We start from the raw sequence: 25150 nt of genomic DNA, 5'->3' as shown, positions 1-25150 counted from the left end.
AGCTCCTCAATTCAATAGCTCTGTTCTTCTGCAGCTCTTGGCTGCCTTTCCCACTGTCCTGGCTCCATGGCCAACTGCAGCTCTTGGCTGTCTTATCCTCCACAGCTCTCAGGCCGCGTGTGTCAATCACGTCGGGGTCACCACTCGTTGTTATCTCATTGTCACTATCACATTTCCAGCGCCCCACACTGTTGTTATCATATTCCTACAGCCCAAACCTTCTCGCTGGTTTTCCACCCCGCAGTTCCTCTCATTTGGCTCGTTTGGAGCAGCTGGGAGCCCCTTATCAACACAGAGATTTTACAGGGACTCTCGCTGCACTCCCTGATTGCAGATTTTTTTCCCACCTGATCCTGAAATTTTGCTTTTTTTTTCCTGGGATTTTTCCCACGTAATCCCAAGATTTTTTTTCCCGCCTCATCCCAGACTTCTCCCAGTTTGATCCCAGATTTTTTCCCCGCCTAATTCCAGACTTTTTCCCAGGTAATCCCACAAGTTTTTCCCGCCTGATCCCAGAATTTTCCTCATTTTTTCTGGGATTTTTCCCACCTTATCCCAGAATTTTTCCCACCTGATCTCAGAATTTTGCTCATTTTTTGCTGGGATTTTTCCCACCTAATCCCAAGATTTTTTTCCCGCCTCATCCCACACTTGTCCCAGTTTTATCCCAGATTTTTCCCCACCTAATTCCAGACTTTTTCCCAGGTAATCCCAGAAGTTTTTCCCGCCTGATCCCAGAATTTTCCCCATATTGTTCTGGGATTTTTCCCACCTGATTCCAGAATTTTTCCCACCTGATCCCAGAATTTTGCTCATTTTTTCCCTGGGATTTTTCCCACCTAATCCCAAGATTTTTTTCCCGCCTCATCCCAGACTTCTCCCAGTTTGATCCCAGAATTTTCCCCAGCTAATCCCAGAAGTTTTTCCTGCCTGATCCCAGAATTTTCCCCATATTGTTCTGGGATTTTTCCCGGCTGATCCCAGAATTTCTGCTGTTTGATCCCAAGATTTTTCCCAGCTAATCCCAGAATTTTTCCCACTTAATTCCCAGATTGTTTCCAGCTGATCTCAGATGTTTTCCCACATGATCCTAGAATTTTCCAGGATTTTTCCCATCTGATCCCAGAATTTTTCCCACTTGATCCCAAGTTTTTTTTGCATTGTATCCCAGAACTTTCCCAGTTTGATCCCAATATTTTCCCCACCTAATCCTTAGATTTTTTTTCCCACCTCATCCCAGAATTTTCCCAATTTGATCCCAGAATTTTTTCCTGCCAATCCCAGAACGCGTCCTGGTAATTCCCAGAATTTTCCCCATTTTTTTGGGATATTTCCCAGTTTGATCCCAATATTTTCCCACCTAATCCTTAGATTTTTTTTCCCACCTCATCCCAGAATTTCCCCAATTTGATCCCAGAATTTTCCCGATTTGATCCCAGAATTTTTTCCTGCCAATCCCAGAATGTGTCCTGGTAATTCCCAGAATTTTCCCCATTTTTTTTGGGATATTTCCCAGTTTGATCCCAGTATTTTCCCCCACCTATTCCCGACTTTTCCCGCCTCATCCCAGAATTTTCCCAATTTGATCCCAGAATTTTTTCCTGCCAATCCCAGAACGCGTCCTGGAAATTCCCAGAATTTTCCCCATTTTTTTGGGATTTTTCCCACCTTGATCCCAGAATTTTCCCCATTTTTTGGGGGATTTTTTCCCACCTTGATCCCAGAATTTTCCCCATTTTTTTGGGATATTTCCCACTTTGATCCCAGAATTTTCCCCATTTTTTTGGGGATTTTTCCCACCTTGATCCCAGAATTTTCCCCATTTTTTTGGGGATTTTTTCCCACCTTGATCCCAGAATTTTCCCCATTTTTTGGGGGATTTTTTCCCACCTTGATCCCAGAATTTTCCCCATTTTTTTGGGATATTTCCCACCTTGATCCCAGAATTTTCCCCATTTTTTTGGGGATATTTCCCACTTTGATCCCAGAATTTTCCCCATTTTTTTGGGGATTTTTTCCCACCTTGATCCCAGAATTTTCCCCATTTTTTTGGGGATTTTTTCCCACCTTGATCCCAGAATTCTCCCCATTTTTTTGGGGATATTTCCCAGTTTGCTCCCAGAATTTTCCCCATTTTTTTGGGGATTTTTCCCAGTTTGATCCCAGAATTTTCCCCATTTTTTTGGGGATATTTCCCAGTTTGCTCCCAGAATTTTCCCCATTTTTTTGGGGATTTTTTCCCACCTTGATCCCAGAATTTTCCCCATTTTTTTGGGGATATTTCCCACTTTGATCCCAGAATTTTCCCCATTTTTTTGGGGATTTTTTCCCACCTTGATCCCAGAATTTTCCCCATTTTTTTGGGGATATTTCCCAGTTTGCTCCCAGAATTTTCCCCATTTTTTGGGGGATTTTTTCCCAGTTTGATCCCAGAATTTTCCCCATTTTTTTGGGGATTTTTTCCCACCTTGATCCCAGAATTTTCCCCATTTTTTTGGGGATATTTCCCACTTTGATCCCAGAATTTTCCCCATTTTTTTGGGGATTTTTTCCCACCTTGATCCCAGAATTTTCCCCATTTTTTTGGGGATATTTCCCAGTTTGATCCCAGAATTCTCCCCATTTTTTTGGGGATATTTCCCAGTTTGATCCCAGACTTTTTCCCCTTTCCCCCCCAGTTCTCGGCCGAGCTGGAGCAGCTGGATCAGCTCCTCCCTTCCCTGGACAAAGCAGCTCCGATCGCCGCCGTCTGCGGCGCCGACAGGAGCGACCCCGCAGGAGTGACCGCAGGAGTGACCGCAGGAGTGACCGCAGGAGTGACCGCAGGGGTGTCCGGAGTGTCCGGAGTGACCGGGATCTCATCACTGACCGGCGTGTCCGGAGTGACCGGCGTGTCCGGGGTGACCGGCGTGTCCGGGGTGACCGGAGTGTCCGGAGTGACCGGAATGACCGGAGTCACCGGAATGGCCGGAGTGTCCGGAGGAGTGGCCGGAGTGTCCGGAGTGGCCGGGATGTCCCCTCTGCAGCCCAGCACGGCCGCCAGAGCCCCCTCAGGTACCGGAATTCCCAGAACCCCCAAAATTCCCAGAACTCCCGAAATTCCCCAAATCCCCAAAATTCCCGGAATTCCCCAAATTCCTGAAATTCAAACAATTACTGAAATCCCCAAAATTCCCGGAATTCCCTAAATTCCCAAATTTCCCCGAATTCCCCCAATTCCCGGAATCCCCCAAATTCCCCAAATTCCCAAAATCCCCAAAATCCCCAGAATTCCCGAAATACCCCAAATCCCCAAAATTCCCGGAATTCCCCAAATTCCCAAAATTCCCATAATTCCCGGAATTCCAGAAATCCCCAAAATTCCCAGAATTCCCCAAATTCCCAAAATCCCCAAAATTCCCGGAGTTCCAGAAATCCCCAGAATCCCCAAAATTCCCAGAATTCCCAAATTCCCAAAATTCCTGGAATTCCAGAAATCCACAGAATTCCCAAAATTCCCGGAATTACCCGGAATTCCCAAAATTCCCGTAATTCCCTAAATTCCCGAAATCCCCGGAATTCCCAAAATTCCTGAAATTCCCGGAACTCCCGGAACTCCCGAAATTCCCAGAATTCTGCACCTGGGAATGGCAGGAACGGGGTGGAATCCTCGCCCGGGGTCCCGGAGTGATCCAAGGTTTTATTGGGATTTGGGGTTGGAATGCTGGGTTTGTTCTGGAAATTTTTTTCAATTTTCCTTCATTTTCCCCCATTTTCCCCCTTTTTTCCCATTTTCCCCAAATTTTACCAGTTTTCCCTCCTTTTTTCCCCCTTTTTCCCCCCATTTCCCCCCAGAATTTCCATATTTCCCCATTTCCCATTTCTCCCACTTTTTTTTCCCAATTTTCCCCATTTCCCCCCTATTTTTCCCCACTTTCCCCTATTTTTTCACTTTTTCCCAATTTCCTCCATTTTTCCCCGCTTTCCTCCATTTTTTCAATTTCCTCAATTTTCCCCCATTTTCCTCCATTTTCCCCCATTTTCACCGTTTCCCCTCCATTTCTGCCCAATTTCCCCCCGATTTTCTCATTTTGCCATTTCCCCCCCATTTCTGTCCATTTCCTTCCATTTTTCCTCAATTTTCCCTCATTTCCCTCATCCCCCCCCCCCCCATTCCTGCCAATTTCCCCCAAAAATTCACAGAAAAAAAATTTGCAAAAATCCCAAAATCCCCAAATTTTCCCCCCCTCTGCTATTCCCAATTTCCCATTTTTCCCCCCGGCTCTCCCAGATGTGGATTTGGGTGTCCCTGACCCCGTTCTGGCCGTTCCCAAAAACTGCCCAAAATCCCCCAAAAATTCCCAAGAAATTTCTAAAAAATTCCCCCCAAAATTCCCAAGAAATTCCCTAAAATTCCCCCCAAAACACCCAAAATTCCCTTCTCAAAAATCCCAGAAATTCCCCAAAATTCAAATTCGCAAAATTCTCATCATTCCCCCAAGTCTATTCCCGAAAATTCCCCAATTAAAAAAAAATTACCCAAAAATTCCATTGCCAAAATTCCCCCAAATTTCCCCAAAATTCCCCATAAAATTCACAAAGAAATTTTAAAAAGTTCAAATGAAATTCAGAAATACCCCCAAATGGTGACAAACGTTCGACAAAAAACAATCCGAATTTTCCACAAAAAAATCCCCAAATTTTCCACAAAAAAATCCCTCAAATTTCCACAAAAAAATCCCGAATTTTCCAGAAAAAATACCCCAAATTTTCCAGAAAAAATCCCCCAAATTTCCACAAAAAATCCCCAACTTTTGGCAATTCCCCCCTCTGCCATTCCCAATTTCCATGTTTAATTCCCAATTTCCCAGTTTAATTCCCAATTTCCCAGTTCAATTCCCAGTTTCCCAGTTTAATTCCCATTTCCCAGTTTAATTCCCAATTTCCCAGTTCAATTCCCAATTTCCCAGTTCAATTCCCATTTCCCAGTTCAATTCCCAATTCCCAGTTCAATTCCCAATTTCCCAGTTCAATTCCCAATTTCCCAGTTCAATTCCCATTTCCCAGTTCAATTCCCGATTTCCCAGTTCAATTCCCAATTTCCCAGTTCAATTCCCAATTTCCCAGTTCAATTCCCAATTTCCCAGTTCAATTCCCATTTCCCAGTTTAATTCCCAATTTCCCAGTTCAATTCCCAATTTCCCAGTTCAGTTCCCAATTTCCCAGTTCAATTCCCAATTTCCCAGTTCAATTCCCAATTTCCCAGTTCAATTCCCAATTTCCCAGTTCAATTCCCAATTTCCCAGTTCAGTTCCCAATTCCCAGTTTAATTCCCGATTTCCATTTCCCCCCAGGGCTCCCCGAGGTCGATGTCGCCGTCCCCGACCCCGTCCTGGCCCTCGCGGAGCCGCTGCCCTGGCCCGGCCTCGGCAAGGCCGACGAGTGAGTGACACAAAATCCCAACATTCCCAACATTCCCAAGGGTTTCCCCAAAATTCCCAAGGGTTTTCCAAAATTCCTGATGGTCGTCCTGAAATTCCCGAGGGTTTTCTCAGAATTTTATCAAAACTCCCCAAAATTCCCGAGGGTTTTTCCTAAAATTCCCAAGGTTTTTCCCAAAATTCTGAGCATTTTCCCCAAAATTCCCAAGGTTTTTCCCAAAATTCCCCACAATTCCCAAGGGTTTTCCCAAAATTCCGAGCATTTTCCCCAAAATTCCCGAAGGTTTTTCCAAAATTCCTGATGGTCGTCTTGAAATTCCCGAGGGTTTTCTCAGAATTTTATCAAAATTTCCCGAAATTCCCCACAATTCCCAAGGGTTTTCCCAAAATTCCCAAGGGTTTTTCCCAAAATTCCGAGCATTTTCCCCAAAATTCCCAAGGTTTTTCCAAAATTCCTGATGGTCTTCCTAAAATTCTCGAGGTTTTTCCCGAAATTCCCAACATTCCCAAGGTTTTTCCCAAAATTCCGAGCATTTTCCCTAAAATTCTCAAGGTTTTTCCAAAATTCCTGATGGTCTTCCTGAAATTCCCAAGCGTTTTCTCAGAATTTTATCAAAGTTTCCCAAAAATTCCCGAGGGTTTTTCCTAAAATTCCCAAGGTTTTTCCCAAAATTCTGAGCATTTTCCCCAAAATTCCCAAGGTTTTTCCCGAAATTCCCCACAATTCCCAAGGGTTTTCCCAAAATTCCGAGCATTTTCCCCAAAATTCCCGAAGGTTTTTCCAAAATTCCTGATGGTCGTCCTGAAATTCCCGAGGGTTTTCTCAGAATTTTATCAAAATTTCTCGAAATTCCCCACAATTCCCAAAGGTTTTCCCAAAATTCCCAAGGGTTTTCCCACAATTCCGAGCATTTTCCCAAAATTCCGAGCGTTTTCCCCAAAATTCCTGATGGTCTTCCTAAAATTCTCGAGGTTTTTCCCGAAATTCCCCACCATTCCCAAGGTTTTTCCCAAAATTCCCAAGGGTTTTCCCGAAATTCCCCACAATTCCCAAGGGTTTTCCCACAATTCCTAAGGGGTTTCCTGAAATTCCAAGCATTTTCCCCAAAATTCCCAAGGTTTTCCCAAAATTCACAAAGTTTTCCCCCCAAATTTCCCACAATTCCCAAGGTTTTTCCCAAAATTCCGATCGTTTTCCCCAAAATTCCCAAGGTTTTCCCAAAATTCCTGATGGTCTTCCTAAAATTCTCAAGGTTTTTCCCAAAATTCCCCACAATTCCCAAGGTTTTCCCCAAAATTCCCCAAAATTCCCAAGGTTTTCCCAAAATTCCTGATGATCTTCCTAAAATTCCTCGGGGTTTCTCCCAAAATTCCCCAAAATTCCAAGGGTTTTCCCAAAATTCCGAGCGTTTTCCCCAGAATTTCCAAGGTTTTTCCCAAAATTCCTGATGGTCTTCCTAAAATTCTTGAGGTTTTTCCCCGAAATTCCCCACAATTCCCAAGGGTTTCCCGAAATTCCCAGAATTTTCTCCAAAATTCCCAAGGTTTTCCCAAAATTCACAAAGTTTTCCCCCAAATTTCCTGAAATTCCCAAGGGTTTTCCCAAAATTCGGGGCATTTTCCCCAAAATTCCCAAAGTTTTTCCAAAATTCCTGATTCTCGTCCTAAAATTCTTGAGGTTTTTCTCAGAATTTTATCAAAATTCTCCAAAATTCCCGAGGGTTTTTCCTAAAATTCCTGAGGTTTTTCCCAAAATTCCCAAGGTTTTTCCCAAAATTCCCAAGGTTTTTCCCAAAATTCGGGGCATTTTCCCCAAAATTCCCAAGGTTTTTCCAAAATTCCTGATGCTCTTCATAAAATTCTTTGGGGTTTCTCCCAAAATTCCCCAAAATTCCCGAGGGGTTTCTCAAAATTTTCTCAAAATTCCTGAGGATTTTTCCCAAAGTTCCCGAGGCTTTCTGAGGATTTTTCCCAAAATCCCCCAGGATTTTTCCTCAAATTCCCAACAATTTTTGAGGATTTTTCCCACAATTCCCAAGGCTTTTCCCATAATTCCAAGCATTTTCTCCAAAATTCTCCAGGTTTTTCCAAAATTCCTGATGGTCTTCCTGAAATTCCCGAGGGTTTTCTCAGAATTTTATCAAAACTCCCCAAAATTCCCGAGGGTTTTTACTAAAATTTTCGAGGTTTTCCTGAATTTCCCCACAATTCCCAAGGGTTTTCCCAAAATTCCGAGCATTTTCCCCAAAATTCCCAAGGTTTTTTCCAAAATTCCTGATGCTCTTTGTAAAATTCCTGAGGTTTTTCCCAAATTCCCGAGGGGTTTCTCAAAATTTTCTCAAAATTCCTGCGGATTTTTCCCAAAATTCCCGAGGCTTTCTGAGGATTTCTCCAAAATCCCCCAGGATTTTTCCTAAAATTCCCAACAATTTTTGAGGATTTTTCCCCACAATTCCCAAGGCTTTTTCCCAAAATTCCGAGCATTTTCCCCAAAATTCCCAAGGTTTTTCCAAAATTCCTGATGCTCTTTGTAAAATTCCTGAGGTTTTTCCCAAAATTCCCCACAATTCCCAAGGGTTTTTCCCAAAACTCCTGAGGATTTTTAAGAATTTCTCCCAAAATTCCCAAAGGTTTTTTCTCAAAATTCCTGAAGAGAATTCCAGAGGATTTCTCTCAAAATTCCCGGAGTTTCTCCCAGAATTCCCAAATTTTTTTCCCGAAATTCCTGAGGATTTTTCCCAAAATCCCCCCAAAATACCTCAGAATCTTTCACAAAAATCCTGAGAATTTTTCCCGAAATTCCTGAGGATTTTTCCCAAAATTCCCCCAAAATTCCCGGTGATTTTCCCAAAATTCCCGGTGATTTTCCCAAAATTCCCGGTGATTTTCCCCACAATTTTTGCCCCAAAATTCTTGAGGGTTTTTCCCAAAATTCCCGAGGTTTTTTCCAGTTGGGAATTCCTGGATTTTCAGGCAGGGGCTTTTCCCCGTTTTTCCAGGGGTGAATTCCCATTTTCCAGGTGGGAATTCCCGGATTTCCCCCGGGATTTTTTCCCAGTTTTTCCTGGGTTTTTTTCCCACATTTCCAGTGTGTGATTCCCATTTTTCCAGGGGTGAATCCCAGATTTCCCATGTGACAATTCCCAGATTTTTCCCATTTTTCCCATTTTGTCCCATTTTTTCCCGTTTTTTCCCATTTTTCCCATTTTCCCAGTTTGCAGTGAGGAGAATTCCCAGATTTCCCCGGGATTTTTTCCCATTTTTTCCTGGGTTTTTTTCCCTTGTTTTCAGTGTGTGATTCCCATTTTTCCAGGGCTGAATTCCCAGATTTTCCCTGTGATAATTCCCAGATTTTTCCCATTTTTTCCCATTTTTTTCCATTTTTTTCCCAGCCCGCAGCGAGGAGAATTCCCAGATTTCCCTGGGGATTTTTTCCCCCATTTTTCCAGGAGTGAAATCCCAGATTTCCCTGGGGATTTTTTCCCAGGTTTTCCAGGGTTTTTTTCCCATATTTTCAGTGTGTGATTCCCATTTTCCCCAGTCTGTAATTCCCAGATTTTTCCCATTTTTTCCCATTTTCCCAGTTTGCAGCCAGGAGAATTCCCAGATTTCCCTGGGCATTTTTTCCCAGTTTTTCCAGGGTTTTTTTCCCATATTTTCAGTGTGTGATTCCCATTTTTCCAGGGCTGAATTCCCAGATTTTCCATGTGATAATTCCCAGATTTTTCCCATTTTTTCCATTTTTTCCCATTTTTTCCCCTTTTCCCAGCCCGCAGCGAGGAGAATTCCCAGATTTCCCCCGGGATTTTTTCCAGTTTTTCCTGGTTTTTTTTCCTTATTTTCAGTGTGTGATTCCCATTTTTCCAGGGGTGAATCCCCAGATTTCCCATGTGACAATTCCCAGATTTTTCCCATTTTTCCCATTTTCCCAGCCCGCAGCGAGGAGAATTCCCAGATTTCCCTGGGGATTTTTTCCCAGTTTTTCCTGGTTTTTTTTCCCATATTTTCAGTGTAGAATTCCCATTTTTCCAGGAGTGAATCTCCAGATTTCCCATGTGATAATTCCCAGATTTTTCCTGTTTTTTCCCATTTTTTCCCATTTTTCCCAGCCCGCAGCGAGGAGAATTCCCAGATTTCCCCGGGGATTTTTTCCCGGTTTTTCCTGGGTTTTTTCCCACATTTTCAGTGTGTGATTCCCATTTTTCCCAGTGTGTAATTCCCAGATTTTCCGTGTGATAATTCCCAGATTTTCCCAATTTTTCCCATTTTTTCCCATTCTTTCCCATTTTTCCCATTTTTCCCATTTTTTCCCAGACTGCAGTGAGGAGAATTCCCAGATTTTTCCCATTTTTTCCCATTTTTTCCCAGACCACAGCGAGGAGAATTCCCAGATTTCCCCCGGGATTTTTTTCCAGTTTTTCCTGGTTTTTTTTCCCTTATTTCCAGTGTGTGATTCCCATTTTTCCAGGGCTGAATTCCCCAGATTTTCCCTGTGATAATTCCCAGATTTTTCCCATTTTTTCCCATTTTCCCAGCCCGCAGCCAGGAGAATTCCCAGATTTCCCCGGGCATTTTTTCCCAGTTTTTCCTGGGTTTTTTTCCCTTGTTTTCAGTGTGTGATTCCCATTTTTCCAGGGCTGAATCCCCAGATTTTCCCTGTGATAATTCCCAGATTTTTCCCATTTTTTCCCATTTTTTCCCATTTTTTCCCATTTTTTCCCCTTTTCCCAGGCCGCAGCCAGGAGAATTCCCAGATTTCCCTGGGGATTTTTTCCCAGTTTTTCCTGGTTTTTTTTCCCATATTTTCAGTGTGTGAGTCCCACTTTTCCCAGTCTGTAATTCCCAGATTTCCCGTGTGATAATTCCCAGATTTTTCCCATTTTTTCCCATTTTTTCCCAGACCACAGCGAGGAGAATTCCCAGATTTCCCTGGGGATTTTTCCCAGTTTTTCCTGGTTTTTTCTCCCATATTTTCAGTCTGTGATTCCCATTTTTCCAGTCTGTAATTCCCAGATTTCCCATGTGATAATTCCCAGATTTTCCCATTTTTTCCCATTTTTCCCATTTTCCCAGGCCGCAGCCAGGAGAATTCCCAGATTTCCCTGGGGATTTTTTCCCCAGTTTTTTCCTGTTTTTTTTTCCCATATTTCCAGTCTGTAATTCCCATTTTCCCCAGTCTGTAATTCCCAGATTTTCCCTGTGATAATTCCCAAATTTTTCCCTTTTTTCCCATTTTTCCCATTTTTTTCCCATTTTTTTCCAGATTTTCCATGTGACAATTCCCAGATTTTTCCCATTTTTTCCCATTTTCCCAGGCCGCAGTGAGTAGAATTCCCAGATTTCCCCCGGGATTTTTTCCCAGTTTTTCCTGGGTTTTTTTCCCTTGTTTTCAGTGTGTGATTCCCATTTTTCCAGGGCTGAATTCCCAGATTTTCCCTGTGATAATTCCCAGATTTTCCCCATTTTTTCCCATTTTTTCCCATTTTTTCCCATTTTTTCCCCTTTTCCCAGCCCGCAGCCAGAGAATTCCCAGATTTCCCCCGGATTTTTTCCCCAGTTTTTTCCTGTTTTTTTTTCCCATATTTCCAGTCTGTAATTCCCACTTTTCCCAGTCTGTAATTCCCAGATTTTCCCTGTGATAATTCCCAAATTTTTCCCTTTTTTCCCATTTTTCCCATTTTTTCCCCTTTTCCCAGACTGCAGCGAGGAGAATTCCCAGATTTCCCTGGGGATTTTTTCCTAGTTTTTCCTGGTTTTTTTCCCTTATTTTCAGTGTGTGATTCCCATTTTCCCCAGTCTGTAATTCCCAGATTTTTCCCGTTTTTTCCCATTTTTTTCCCAGCCCGCAGCGAGGAGAATTCCCAGATTTCCCCGGGGATTTTTTTCCAGTTTTTCCTGGGTTTTTTTTCCCTTATTTCCAGTGTAGAATTCCCATTTTTCCAGGGGTGAATCTCCAGATTTTCCCTGTGATAATTCCCAGATTTTTCCCATTTTTCCCCATTTTTTCCCATTTTTTCCCATTTTCCAGGCCGCAGCCAGGAGAATTCCCAGATTTCCCTGGGCATTTTTTCCCCCCGTTTTTCCAGGGGTGAATCCCCAGATTTCCCATGTGATAATTCCCAGATTTTTTCCCATTTTTTCCCATTTTTCCCGTTTTTCCCCATTTTCCCCAGGCCGTGCCCCCTGGAGGAGCTGCTGCCGCCGGGCAGCGCCGAGGGCCGCAGCCAGGAGAATTCCCAGTTTTTCCTGGGTTTTTTTCCCATATTTTCAGTGTGTGATTCCCATTTTCCCAGTGTGTAATTCCAGATTTTTCCCATTTTTTCCCATTTTTCCATTTTTCCCCATTTTTCCCATTTTCCCAGGCCGCAGTGAGGAGAATTCCCAGATTTCCCCGGGGATTTTTTCCCTTATTTTCAGTCTGTGATTCCCATTTTTCCCAGTCAGTAATTCCAGATTTCCCATGTGATAATTCCCATTTTTCCCCATTTTTCCCCATTTTTATCCCCAGGCCGTGTGCCCTGGAGGAGCTGCTGCTGCCGCCGGGCAGCGCCGAGGGCCGCAGCCAGGAGAATCCCCAGATTTCCCATGTGATAATTCCCGGATATTTTTCCCATTTTTTCCCATTTTTCCCGGTTTTCCCCCAGGCCGTGTCCCCTGGAGGAGCTGCTGCTGCCGGGCAGCGCCGAGGGCCCCAGCGAGGAGAATTCCCAGATTTCCCCGGGGATTTTTTCCCACATTTTCAGTGTGTGATTCCCATTTTTCCAGGGGTGAATCCCCAGATTTCCCATGTGATAATTCCCAGATTTTTTCCCATTTTTCCCCATTTTTTCCCATTTTTTTCCCCTTTTCCCAGGCCGCAGCGAGGAGAATTCCCAGATTTCCCCGGGGATTTTTTCCCCCATTTTTCCAGGGGTGAATCCCCAGATTTCCCATGTGATAATTCCCATTTTTCCCATTTTTCCCCGTTTTTATCCCCAGGCCGTGTCCCCTGGAGGAGCTGCTGCTGCCGCCGGGCAGCGCCGAGGGCCGCAGCCAGGAGAATCCCCAGATTTCCCCGGGGATTTTTTCCCTTATTTTCAGTGTGTGATTCCCATTTTTCCCAGTCAGTAATTCCCAGATTTCCCACTGTGTAATTCCCAGATTTTCCCCATTTTCCCCCAGGCCGTGTCCCCTGGAGGAGCTGCTGCTGCCGCCGGGCAGCGCCGAGGGCCGCAGCGAGGAGAAGGCGCTGCTGGAGCAGCTCTGCACCTTCCTCAGCGGCCGCGACGACACCGAGCTGGCCGAGATCGACCGCGCCCTCGGCATCGACAAACTCGTGCAGGTGCGAGGGGAAAAAACGGGGAGAAAACGGGGAAAAACGGGGGAAAACGGGGAAAAAATCGGGGCAAAAATCGGGGAATAAACAGAGAAAAAATCGGGGAAAAATGGAGAAAAACGGGGGTAAAAAGGGGGAGAAATTGGCAGAAAAAAAGGAGAAAAAAGGGGGAAAAGCAGGAGAGAAATGGGGAAAAATCCAGGAGGAAATGGGGGAAAAAAGTGGGGGGAAAAAGGGGGAAGAAGGAGCTCCCTGAGAGGGAGGGACGAGACCGAGCTGGCCGAGATCGAGCGGGCTCTGGGCACCGACAAACTCGGGCAGGTGGGAAATGATGGGGGGAAAAACGGGGGAAAAAATTGGGGGAAAATTGGGAAAAAAAAAAGGGGAAAAATTGGGGGGAAAACTGGGGAAAATCGGGCAAAAAATCAGGGGGAAAATGGTGAAAAAAGGGGGAGAAATTGGCAAAAAAAAGGAGAAAAAAGGGGGAAAAGCAGGAGGAGCTTCCTGAGCGGGAGGGACGAGACCGAGCTGGGTGAGATCGACAGAGCCCTGGGGAGGGAGGAACTCGTGCAGGTGGGAGGGGAAAAACGGGGAAAAATGGGGGTAAAATCAGGAAAAATCAGGGAAAAAAACAGGGAAAAAATCAGGGGGAAAACAGTGAGAAATTGAGAAAAATGGGGAAAAAAAGGGGGACAAATTCACAGGAAAAAAAGGAGAAAAAAGGGGGAAAATCCAGGAAGAAATGGGTGAAAAATGTGGGGGGAAAAGGGGAAAAAGGGGCAGCTCGTCACCTTCCTGAGAGGGAGGGACGACACCGAGCTGGCCGAGATCGACCGCGCCCTCGGCATCGACAAACTCGTGCAGGTGCGAGGGGAAAAATCGGGGAGAAAACGGGGAAAAACGGGAAAAAAAATCGGGGCAAAAATCGGGGGAAAATCGGGGAATAAACAGAGAAAAAATCGGGGAGAAATGGAGAAAAACGGGGGAAAAAAGAAGGAGAAAATGGCAAAAAAGAAAGGAGAAAAAAGGGGGAAAAGCGGGGGAGAAATGGGGGAAAAATCCAGGAGGAAAATGGGGGAAAAAAGTGGGGGAAAAAGGGGAAAAAAGTGGGGGGAAAAAGGGGAAGAAGGAGCTCCCTGAGAGGGAGGGACGAGACCGAGCTGGGGAGATCAACCGCGCCCTCGGGCATCGACAAACTCGGGCAGGTGGGAGGGGAAAAAAACGGGGAGAAAACGGGGAAAAACGGGGGAAAACAGGAAAAAAATCGGGGCAAAAATCGGGGAGAAATCGGGGAAAAAAACGGGAAAAATCGGGGAAAAAATCTGGGGTAAAATCGGGGAAAAATGGAGAAAAACGGGGGAAAAAAGAAGGAGAAAATGGCAAAAAAAGAGGAAAAAAGGGGGAAAAGCAGGAGAGAAATGGGGAAAAATTGGGGGGAAAATCGGGGAAAAAATGGTGAAAAAATCAGGGAAAAATGGTGAAAAATGGAGAAAAACGGGGAAAAAAAGGAGGAGAAATTGGCAGAAAAAAAGGAGAAAAAAAGGGGGAAAAGCGGGAGAGAAATGGGGAAAAATCCAGGAAGAAATGGGTGGGAGGGGAATAATGGGGAATGGAGGGGAAAAATGGGGAAAAATTGAGAGGAAAATCGGGGGAAAACCGGGGGAAAAATCAGGGGGAAAGCGGTGAAAAATGGAGAAAAATGGGGAAAAAAGGGGGAGAAATTGGCAAAAAAAAGGAGAAAAAAGGGGAAAAAGTGGGGGAGAAATGAGGAAAGATCCAGGAGGAAATGGGGGAAAAAAGTGGGGGGAAAAGGGGGAAAAAAGTGGGGGGAAAAAGGGGGAAAAGGAGCTCCCTGAGAGGGAGGGACGAGACCGAGCTGGGTGAGATCGAGCGGGCTCTGGGCACCGACAAACTCGTGCAGGTGGGAGGGGAAAAAATGGGGAAAAATGGGGAAAAACGGGAAAAAAATTGGGGGAAAATTGGGGGGGAAATCGGGGAAAAAACGGGGAAAAATCGGGGGAAAAATCGGGGAATAGATGGGAGAAGATTCTGGGATGGATCCAGGGACGTTTTGGGGTCAGAGAAGATTCTGGGATGGATCCAGGGACGTTTTGGGATCCAGGGAGATTCTGGGATGGATCCAGGGACGTTTTGGGGTCAGAGAAGATTCTGGGATGGATCCAGGACGTTTTGGGATCCAGGGAGATTCTGGATGGATCCAGGGACGTTTTGGGGTCAGAGAAGATTCTGGATGGATCCAGGGACGTTTTGGGGTCAGAGAAGATTCTGGGATGGATCCAGGACGTTTTGGGATCCAGGGAGATTCTGGGATGGATCCAGGGACGTTTTGGGATCCAGGGAGATTCTGGGCTGGGATCTCAGGGGATTTGGGGCTCCAAGGAGATTCTGGGCTGGGCTCCAGGTCCGTTTTGTGCTCCCGGGATCTGGCCCGGCCGTTCCCCCTCTCAGCGCCGTTTCCCCCTCAGGGCGGCGGCCTCGACGCTCTCAGCGATCGCTTCCCCGCCCCACCCGGCGCCGCCGCTGCTGCTGGAGCCCAAGGCCGGGATGTTCTCCCAGCCCTTCCCTCCTTCCTCATCCTCATCCCCCTCCTCCTCCTCGCCCTCGGTTCCCGGCCGTGCTGCGGCAGAAGGGGCCCTTCCCCGTGCCCGGCCCTCCTCACCCCCCTCACCCTCCTCACCCTCACCCTCCTCATCCTCACCCTCCCCCGGCGGCTCCCGGGGCGGGGGGGGCGCGCGGAACCTTCCAGAACGGCCCCGGAGCCGCCCTGGGCCTGCCCGGCCGGGCTCGGCCGCCCCCCCCGAGCGCCCCCAACCAGCTCCGGCTGCAGCTGCAGCAGCGCCTGCAGGGACAGCAGCAGGTGAGGCAGGAATGCGCAAAATACACACAAAATATCCCTGAAATATCCAAAATATCTCCCAAAAATATCCTAAAAATACCCCAAAATATCCCCAAAATATCCCCCAAAATCCCCCAAAATCTCCCCAAAATCCCCAAGCTGTGCAGTGGCTGCCCCCAGGCAGCTCCGGCTGCAGCTGCAGCAGCGCCTGCAGGGACAGCAGCAGGTACGGCAGGAAGGCGCAAAAATACACACAAAATATCCCTGAAATATCCAAAATATCTCCCAAAAATATCCCTAAAAATATCCCCAAAATATCCCCCCAAAATATCCATAAAAAATCCCCGAAATATCCCCAAAATATCCCTAAAAATACCCAAAATATCCCCCAAAAATATCCCTAGTAATACCCCAAAATATCGCCCAAAAATCCCCAAAATATCCCCCCCAAAAAACCCCAAAATATCCCCAAAAAATCCCCAAAAATCCCCCAAAATCTCCCCAAAATCCCAAGCTGTGCAGTGGCTGCCCCCAACCAGCTCCGGCTGCAGCTGCAGCAGCGCCTGCAGGGACAAGCAGCAGGTACGGCAGGAATGCGCAAAAATAGTCCCAAAAAATCCTTAAAATATCCAAAATATCCCCCAACAATATCCATAAAAATACCCCAAAATATCCCCCAAAATACCCAAAATATCCCCAAACATATCCCTAAAAATACCCAAAATATCCCAAAATATCCCTCAAAAATATCCATAAAAATCCCCGAAATATCCCCAAAATAGCCCTAAAAATACCCAAAATATCCCCCAAAAATATCCCTAGTAATACCCCAAAATATCCCCCAAAAATCCCCAAAATATCCCCCAAAAAATCCCTAAAAATACCCCCAAAATATCCCCCAAAAATCCTCAAAATATCCCCCCCAAAAAAACCCCCAAAATCTCCCCAAAATCCCCCAAAATCTCCCCCAAAATCCCCCAAGCTGTGCAGTGGCTGCCCCCAACCAGCTCCGGCTGCAGCTGCAGCAGCGCCTGCAGGGACAGCAGCAGGTACGGCAGGAAGGCACAAGAAAATACACACAAAATATCCCTAAAAATATCCGAAATATCCCCCAAAAATATCCTAAAACATACCCCCAAACATCCCCCAAAATACCCAAAATATCTCCAAACATATCCTAAAAATACCCCAAATATCCCCAAAATATCCCCCAAAAATATCCATAAAAATCCCCAAATACCCCCAAAATAGCCCTAAAATACCCCAAAAATCCCCCAAAAATATCCCTAATAATACCCCAAAATATCCCCCACAAATCCCCAAAATATCCCCCAAAAAATCCATAAATATACCCCCAAATATCCCCAAAATATCCCCCAAAAATCCCCCAAAATATCCCCCCCACAAAAACCCCAAAAATCCCCAAAATCCCCCCCCAAAATGCCCAAAATCTCCCCAAACACCCCAAGCTGAGCAGTGGCTGCCCCCAGGCAGCTCCGGCTGCGGCTGCAGCAGCGCCTGCAGGGACAGGCAGCAGGTACGCAGGAATGCGCAAAGATATCCCACAAATATCCCTAACAAATACCCAAAATATCCCCCAAAATATTCCTAAAACATCCCCAAAATCCCCAAAATATCCCCCAGAAATATACCCCCACAATCCCCCAAAATCCCCCAAAATCCCCCCAAAATATCCCCCAAAAATCCCAAAATATCCCCCCAAAATCCCCAAAATATCCACCAAAATCCCCAATATATCCCCCCAAAAATCCCCAAAATATCCCCCCAAAATCCCCAAAATATCCCCCAAAAATATCCACCAAAATATTCCTAAAATATCCCCCAAAATCCCCAAATATCCCCAGAAATATCCCTAAAAATATCCCCAAAATATCCCCAAAATATCTCCCAAAAATCCCCGAAATATCCCCCAAAAATATCCCTAAAAATATCCCCAAAATATCCCCCCCAAAAAAACCCCAAAAAATCCCCAAATCTCCCCAAACACCCCAAGCTGTGCAGTGGCTGCCCCCAGGCAGCTCCGGCTGCAGCTGCAGCAGCGCCTGCAGGGACAGCAGCAGGTGCGGCAGGAATGCACACAAAATACACCCAAAAAATCCTAAAAATATCCAAAATATCCCAAAAAATCCTAAAATACCCCAAAATGTCCCCAAAATATCCCCCAAGCTATCCCTAAAAATAGCCCAAAATATCCCCAAAACTCCCCCAAAAATCCCCAAATATCCCCCAAAAATATCCCTAAAAATACCCCAAAATATCCCTAAAATATCCATACAAATACCCCAAAATATCCCCCAAAAATATCCCTAAAAATACCCAAATATACCCCAAAAATATCTAAAAAAAATGCCCAACATATCCCCAAAATATCCCCCAAAAATCCCCAAAATATCCCCCAAAAATGTCCCTAAAAATACCCAAAATATCTCCAAAATATCCCCCAAAATTCCCCAAAATATCCCCAAGCTATCCCTAAAAATAGCCCAAAATATCCCCAAAATATCCCCCAAAAATCCCCAAAATATCCCCCAAAAATATCCCTAAAAATACCCCAAAATATCCCTAAAATATCCATAAAAATACCCCAAAATATCCCTCAAAAATATCCCTAAAAATACCCAAAATGTCTTCAAAATATCCCCCAAAAATCCCCAAAATATCCCCCAAAAATATCCCTAAAATACCCAAAATATACCCCAAAAATATCTATAAAAATACCCAAAATATCCCCCAAATTCCCCAAAATATCCCCCAAAAATATCCCTAAAAATACCCAAATATCCCCAAAATATCCCCCAAAAATATCCGTAAAAATCCCTAAAATAGCCCCAAAATAGCCCTAAAAATACCCAAAATATCCCCAAAATATCCCTAAAAATCCCCGAAATATCCCCCAAAAATATCCCTAAAAATATCCCCAAAATATCCCCCAAAAATATCCCCAAAAATGCCAAAATCTCCCAAACACCCCAAGCTGTGCAGTGCTGCCCCAACCAGTTCCGGCTGCGGCTGCAGCAGCGCCTGCAGGGACAGCAGCAGGTGAGGCAGGAAGGCGCAAAGATATTCCCAAAAATTCCCTAAAAATATCCGAAATATCCCCCAAAAATATCCCTAAAAATACCCAAAATATCCCCCAAAAATATCCATAAAAATCCCCGAAATATCCCCAAAATAGCCCTAATAATACCCCAAAATATCCCCCAAAAATCCCAAATATCCCCCAAAAAATCCCTAAAAATACCCCAAAATATCCCCAAAATATCCCCCCCAAAAAAAACCCAAAATATCCCCCCCAAAAAAACCCCAAAAATCCCCAAAATCTCCCCAAAATCCCCAAAATCTCCCCAAACACCCCAAGCTGTGCAGTGGCTGCCCCCAGGCAGCTCCGGCTGCGGCTGCAGCAGCGCCTGCAGGGACAGCAGCAGGTGAGGCAGGAATGTGCAAAAATACACCCAAAAATAGCCCAAAGTAGCCCTGAAAATACCCAAAATATCCCGCAAAAATATCCCTGAAAATACCCCAAAATATCCCCAAAATATCCCTAAAAATCCCCAAAATATCCCCCAAAAATATCCCTAAAAATACCCCAAAATATCCCTAAAAATACCCAAAATATTCTCCAAAAATGTCCCCAAAATATCCCCCAAAAATCCCAAAATATCTCCCCAAAATACCCAAAATACCCCCAAAAATATCCCTAAAAATACCTCAAAATATCCCCCAAAATATCCCCCAAAAATCCCCAAAATATCCCCCAAAATATCCCCCCAAAAATCCCCAAATATCCCCCAAAAATCCCCAAAATATCCCCCAAAAATATCCCTAAAAATCCCCAAAATATCTCCCCAAAATACCTCCCAAAATATCCCTAAAAATACCTCAAAATATCCCCCAAAAATCCCCAAAATATCCCCCAAAAATATCCACCAAAAATCCCCAAAATATCCCCCCAAAATACCCAAAATACCCCCCAAAATATCCCTAAAAATACCTCAAAATATCCCCCAAAATATCCCCCCAAAATATTTCCCAAAAATCCCTAAAATATCCCCCCAAAAATCCCCAAAATATCCCCCAAAATCCCCAATATATCCCCCCAAAATACTCAAAATATCCCCCAAAAATCCCCAAAATATCCCCCTAAAGTACCCAAAGTACCCTCAAAAATCCCCCCAAAATAGACAAAAATATCCCCAAATAATCCCCCAAAACCCCCAAAATATCCCCCAAAAACACCCCAAAAATACCTCAAAAAATCCCCCCAAAATCCCTAAAATATCCCCCAAAAATCCCCAAAATATCCCCCAAAATCCCCAAGATATCCCTCAGAATACCCAAAAAATCCCCCCAAAATCCATTAAAAGCCCATTAAAATCCCAGAAAAATCCCCCCAAAACCGCCACAGAATTCCAAAAAATCCCCAAAATATCCCCCTCAAAAACTCCAAAGAATTCTAAAAAAAATCCCAAAAAAATCCCCCAAAAAACCTCTAAAAAACCACAAAGAATTCTGATAAAAGGAATTTTAAAACCTATAATAAACCCAAAGAATTGGAAAAAATACCCCCCAAAAAAAACCTAATAGAAACCCCATTAAAAACCCCAATAAAAATCCCATAGAAACCTCATAAAAACCCCATAAAAGTCCCATTAAAAACCCCATAAAAACCCCATGAAAACCCATTAAAAACCTCATTAAAAACCCCATTAAAACCCCATTAAAAACCCCATTAAAAGCCATAGAAACCCCATGAGAACCCCATGAAAACCCCATAAAAGCTGCATGAAAAACCCCAAAAAACCCGCATTAAAAACCCCAATAAAAATCCCATAGAAATCTCATAAAAACCCCATAAAAACCCCATGGAAACCCCATTAAAAACCCCATTAAAACCCCATGGAAACCCCATTAAAAAGCCCATTAAAAACCCCATGGAAACCCCATGAAAACCCCATGGAAACCCCATGGAAACCCCATAGAAAAACCCCATAGAAACCCCATAAAAACCCCATAGAAACCCCATAAAAACCCCATGAAAACCCCATAAAAACCTCATAAAACCCCATTAAAAAGCCCATTAAAAACCCCATGGAAACCCCATTAAAAAGCCCATTAAAAACCCCATGGAAACCCCATGAAAACCCCATGGAAACCCCATGGAAACCCCATAGAAAAACCCCATAGAAAAACCCCATAAAAGCCCAATAAAAATCCCATAGAAACCCCATGAAAACCCCATTGAAAACCCCATTAAAACCCCATAAAAACCCCATTAAAAACCTCATGAAAACCCCAAAAAACCCCATTAAAAACCCCATAAAAAAGCCAAAGAAACTCCATGAGAACCCCATGAAAACCCAATAAAAGCCCAATAAAAATCCATAGAAACCCCATTAAAAACCCCATAGAAACCCCATAAAAACCCCATAAAAACCCCATTAAACCCCATAAAAACCCCATAGAAACCCCATAGGAACCCTATTAAAAACCCCATGAAAACCCCATAAAAACCCTCATAAAACCCCCATTAAAAAGCCCGTTAAAAACCCCATGAAAACCCCATGGAAACCCCATGAAAACCCCATTAAAAACCTCATTAAAACCCCCAAAAAAAAACCCCCATGAAAACCCCATTAAAAACCTCATAAAAACCCCATAGAAACCCCATAAAAACCCCGTTAAAAACCCCATAAAAACCCCTTTAAAAACCCCATAGAAACCCCATTAAAAACCCCATAGAAACCCATTTAAAAACCCCATAAAAACCTCATAAAACCCCATTAAAAAGCCCATTAAAAACTTCATTAAAACCCCAAAAAAAAACCCCATGGAAACCCCATTAAAAACCTCATTGAAAACCTCATTTAAAACCCCAAAAAAAACCCCATTAAAAACCCCATAAAAGCCCAATAAAAACCCCATTAAAAACCTCATTGAAAACCCCATGGAAACCCCATGAAAACCCCATTAAAAATCTCATTGAAACCCCATAGAAACCCATTAAAAACCCCTTGAAAAGCCCATAGAAGCCGCATGAGAACCCCATAAAAATCCCATTGCAAACCCCATCGAAAACCCTATTAAAAACCTCATGAAAACCCCATTTAAAACCCCAAAAACCAAAAAAAATCCCATTAAAAAAGCAATAAAAACCCCGATAAAAACCCCATTAAAAACCCCATAAAAACCGCATGAAAACCCCATTAAAAACCCCATAAAAACCCCAAAAAAACCCCATGAAAGGCCCATAAAACCCCATTAAAAACCCCATAAAAGCCCCATAAAACCCCATTGAAACCCCCCTAAAAGCCCAATAAAAATCCCATAGAAACCCCATTGAAAACCCCATGGAAACCCCATAGAAACCCCATTAAACCCCATAAAAGTCCCCACTAAAAACCCCACGAAAACCCCATAAAACCCCATTAAAACCGCATAAAAAGCCCATAAAACCCCAATTAAAAACCGCATGAAAACCCCATAAAAACCCCATTAAAAAGCCCATTAAAGCCCATAGAAAAACCCCATTGAAGCCCATTAAAAACCGCATAAAAACCCCATAAAACCCCCATTAAAAACTACATGAAAGCCCCTTAAAAAACCCCATTAAAAACCCCATTAAAGCCCATAGAAAAACCCCATTGAAGCCCATAGAAAAACCCCATTAAACCCCATTAAAAACCCCATTGAAGCCATAGAAAACGCCCATTAAACCCCATTAAAAACCCCATTAAACCCCATTAAAAACCCCATTGAAGCCCATAGAAAACGCCCATTAAACCCCATTAAAAACCCCATTAAACCCCATTAAAAACCCCATTAAAGCCCATAGAAAAACCCCATTAAACCCCATTAAAAACCCCATTAAAGCCCATTAAAAACCCCATTGAAGCCCATTAAAAACCCCATTGAAGCCCATAGAAAAACCCCATTAAAGCCCATAGAAAACCCCATTAAAGCCCATTAAAAACCCTATTAAAGCCCATAGAAAAAGCCCATTGAAGCCCGTAGAAAAAACCCATTAAAGCCCGTAGAAAAACCCCATTAAAGCCCATAGAAAAACCCCATTGAAGCCCATTAAAAAGCCCATAAGAACCCCATTAAAACCCCATTAAAGCCCATAGAAGAAGCCCATTAATCCCCATAGAAAAACCCCATTAAAGCCCATTACAAAGCCCATTAAACCCCATTAAAAACCCCATTGAAGCCCATAGAAAACGCCCATTAAACCCCACTAAAAAGCCCATTGAAGCCCATAGAAAAACCCCATTGAAGCCCATAGAAAAATCCTCATTGAAGCCCATAGAAAAAGTCCATTAAACCCCATTAAAAAACCCCATTAAACCCCATTAAAAACCCCATAAAAACCCAATTAAAAACCCCATTAAAGCCCATAGAAAAACCCCATTAAACCCCATTAAAACCCCATTGAAGCCCATTAAAAACCCCATTAAAGCCATTGAAAGCCCCATTGAAGCGCGTCCAAACGCGTTGGCGCCGTTGCGTTGCAGTTGCTGCAGCAGAACCGCCAGGCGGCGCTGCTGGGGCACTTCGGGGCGCCCGTGGGGCTGTCCCTGCGCGCCGGGATCCCGCAGCAGCAGCAGCAGCAGCAGCAGCCGCAGGTAACAGCGGGAAATTCGGGGTGTTTGTGGGGTTTGTGGGGTTGGTTTGGGGTGTTTGGGGTGTTTGGGGTTTGGGAATTGAGATTTGGAGTGTTTGGGGTTTGTGGTTTTTGGGGTTTGTGATGGGGCTGTCCCTGCGCGCCGGGATCCCGCAGCAGCAGCAGCAGCAGCAGCAGCCGCAGGTAACAACGGGAAATTCGGGGTTTTTGTGGGGGTTTGTTTGGGGTTTGTGGGGTTGGTTTGGGGTGTTTGGGGTTTGTGGTTCAGGATTTGGGGTTTGGGGTTTGTGGTTTTTGGGGTTTGTGATGGGGCTGTCCCTGCGCGCCGGGATCCCGCAGCAGCAGCAGCAGCAGCAGCCGCAGGTAACAACGGGAAATTCGGGGGATTTATGGGGTTTGTGGGGTTGGTTTAGGGTGTTTGGGGTTCAGGATTTGGGGTTTGGGGTTTGTGGTTTTTGGGGTTTGGGGTTGGGGCTGTCCCTGCGCGCCGGGATCCCACAGCAGCAGCCGCAGCAGCCGCAGGTACACACGGTTTGGGGCAGTTTTGGGGTTTTTATGGGGTTTGTTTGGGGTTTTAATGGGGCGTTTTGGGGTCAGTTTGGGGTGTTTTGGGGTTTGAGATGAGTTTGGAGTTTGGGGTTTGGAGTTTGAGACAGGTTTGGGTTTGGGATGGGGCTGTCTCTGTGCGCCGGGATCCCACAGCAGCAGCAGCAGCCCCTGGTAGCTAACGGGGGATTTTGGGGTTTGTTTGGGGTTTTTGTGGGGTTTGGGTTTGGGAATTGAGATATGGAGGGTTTGGGGTTTGAGGATTCAGGATTTGGGGTTTTTGGAATTTGGGGTTTGGAGTTTGAGAGGGGTTTGGGGTTTGGGATGGGGCTCTCGCTGCACACTGGATCCCACAGCAGCAGCAGCAGCCCCTGGTAGCTAACGGGGGATTTTGGGGTTTGTTTGGGGTTTTTGTGGGGTTTGGGAATTGAGATTTGGAGTGTTTGGGGTTTGAGGATTCAGGATTTGGGGTGTTTGGAATTTGAGAGGGGTTTGGGGTTTGGGATCTCGCTGCACGCTGGGATCCCACAGCAGCAGCAGCAGCAGCCGCAGGTAACAGCGGGAAATTTGGGGGATTTATGGGGTTTGTGGGGTTGGTTTGGGGTGTTTGGGGTGTTTGGGGTTTGGGAATTGAGATTTGGAGTGTTTGGGGTTTGTGGTTTTTGGGGTTTGTGATGGGGCTGTCCCTGTGCGCCGGGATCCCGCAGCAGCAGCAGCAGCAGCCGCAGGTAACAACGGGAAATTCGGGGTGTTTGTGGGGTTTGTTTGGGGTTTGTGGGGTTGGTTTGGGGTGTTTGGGGTTTGTGGTTCAGGATTTGGGGTTTGGGGTTTGTGGTTTTTGGGGTTTGTGATGGGGCTGTCCCTGCGCGCCGGGATCCCACAGCAGCAGCAGCAGCAGCCGCAGGTAACAACGGGAAATTCGGGGGATTTATGGGGTTTGTGGGGTTGGTTTGGGGTTTGTGGGGTTGGTTTGGGGTGTTTGGGGTGTTTGGGGTTTGGGAATTGAGATTTGGAGTGTTTGGGGTTTGTGGTTTTTGGGGTTTGGGGTTGGGGCTCTCGCTGCGCGCCGGGATCCCGCAGCAGCAGCAGCCGCAGGTAACGCGGTTTGGGGCGGTTTTGGGGTTTTTATGGGGTTTTTATGGGGTTTGTTTGGGGTTTTAATGGGGCGTTTTGGGGTCAGTTTGGGGTGTTTTGGGGTTTGAGATGAGTTTGGAGTTTGGGGTTTGGAGTTTGAGAGGGGTTTGGGGTTTGGGATGGGGCTCTCGGCCGCCGTAGGGAACAGTGGGGGATTTTGGGGTTTGTTTGGGGTTTTTGTGGGGTTTGTTTGGGGTTTGATTGGGGTTTGTTTGGGGTTTTTGTGGGGTTTTGGA

General features: G+C 45.0%; 1 protein-coding gene across 1 annotated transcript in view; it reads left to right on the top strand.

The window, feature by feature from the left end:
• The window catches only part of LOC134432647 (nuclear receptor coactivator 1-like), a 64427-nt gene extending 51605 nt beyond the window's left edge, over positions 1-12822 (top strand). The window contains exons 12-15 of the mRNA XM_063181544.1: positions 2679-3054; positions 5334-5421; positions 12399-12503; positions 12582-12822. Of these exons, the coding sequence (XP_063037614.1) occupies positions 2679-3054; positions 5334-5421; positions 12399-12503; positions 12582-12822 (810 nt within the window). The remainder of the gene's footprint in view (positions 1-2678; positions 3055-5333; positions 5422-12398; positions 12504-12581) is intronic.
• Positions 12823-25150: the final 12328 nt, after the last annotated feature.

The sequence above is a fragment of the Melospiza melodia genome, assembly GCF_035770615.1.
Source record: "Melospiza melodia melodia isolate bMelMel2 chromosome 3 unlocalized genomic scaffold, bMelMel2.pri SUPER_3_unloc_2, whole genome shotgun sequence".
Taxonomy (NCBI): domain Eukaryota; kingdom Metazoa; phylum Chordata; class Aves; order Passeriformes; family Passerellidae; genus Melospiza; species Melospiza melodia.
Note: the sequence above shows the minus strand (reverse complement) of the source record. Positions and strands in the feature narration are given on the sequence as shown.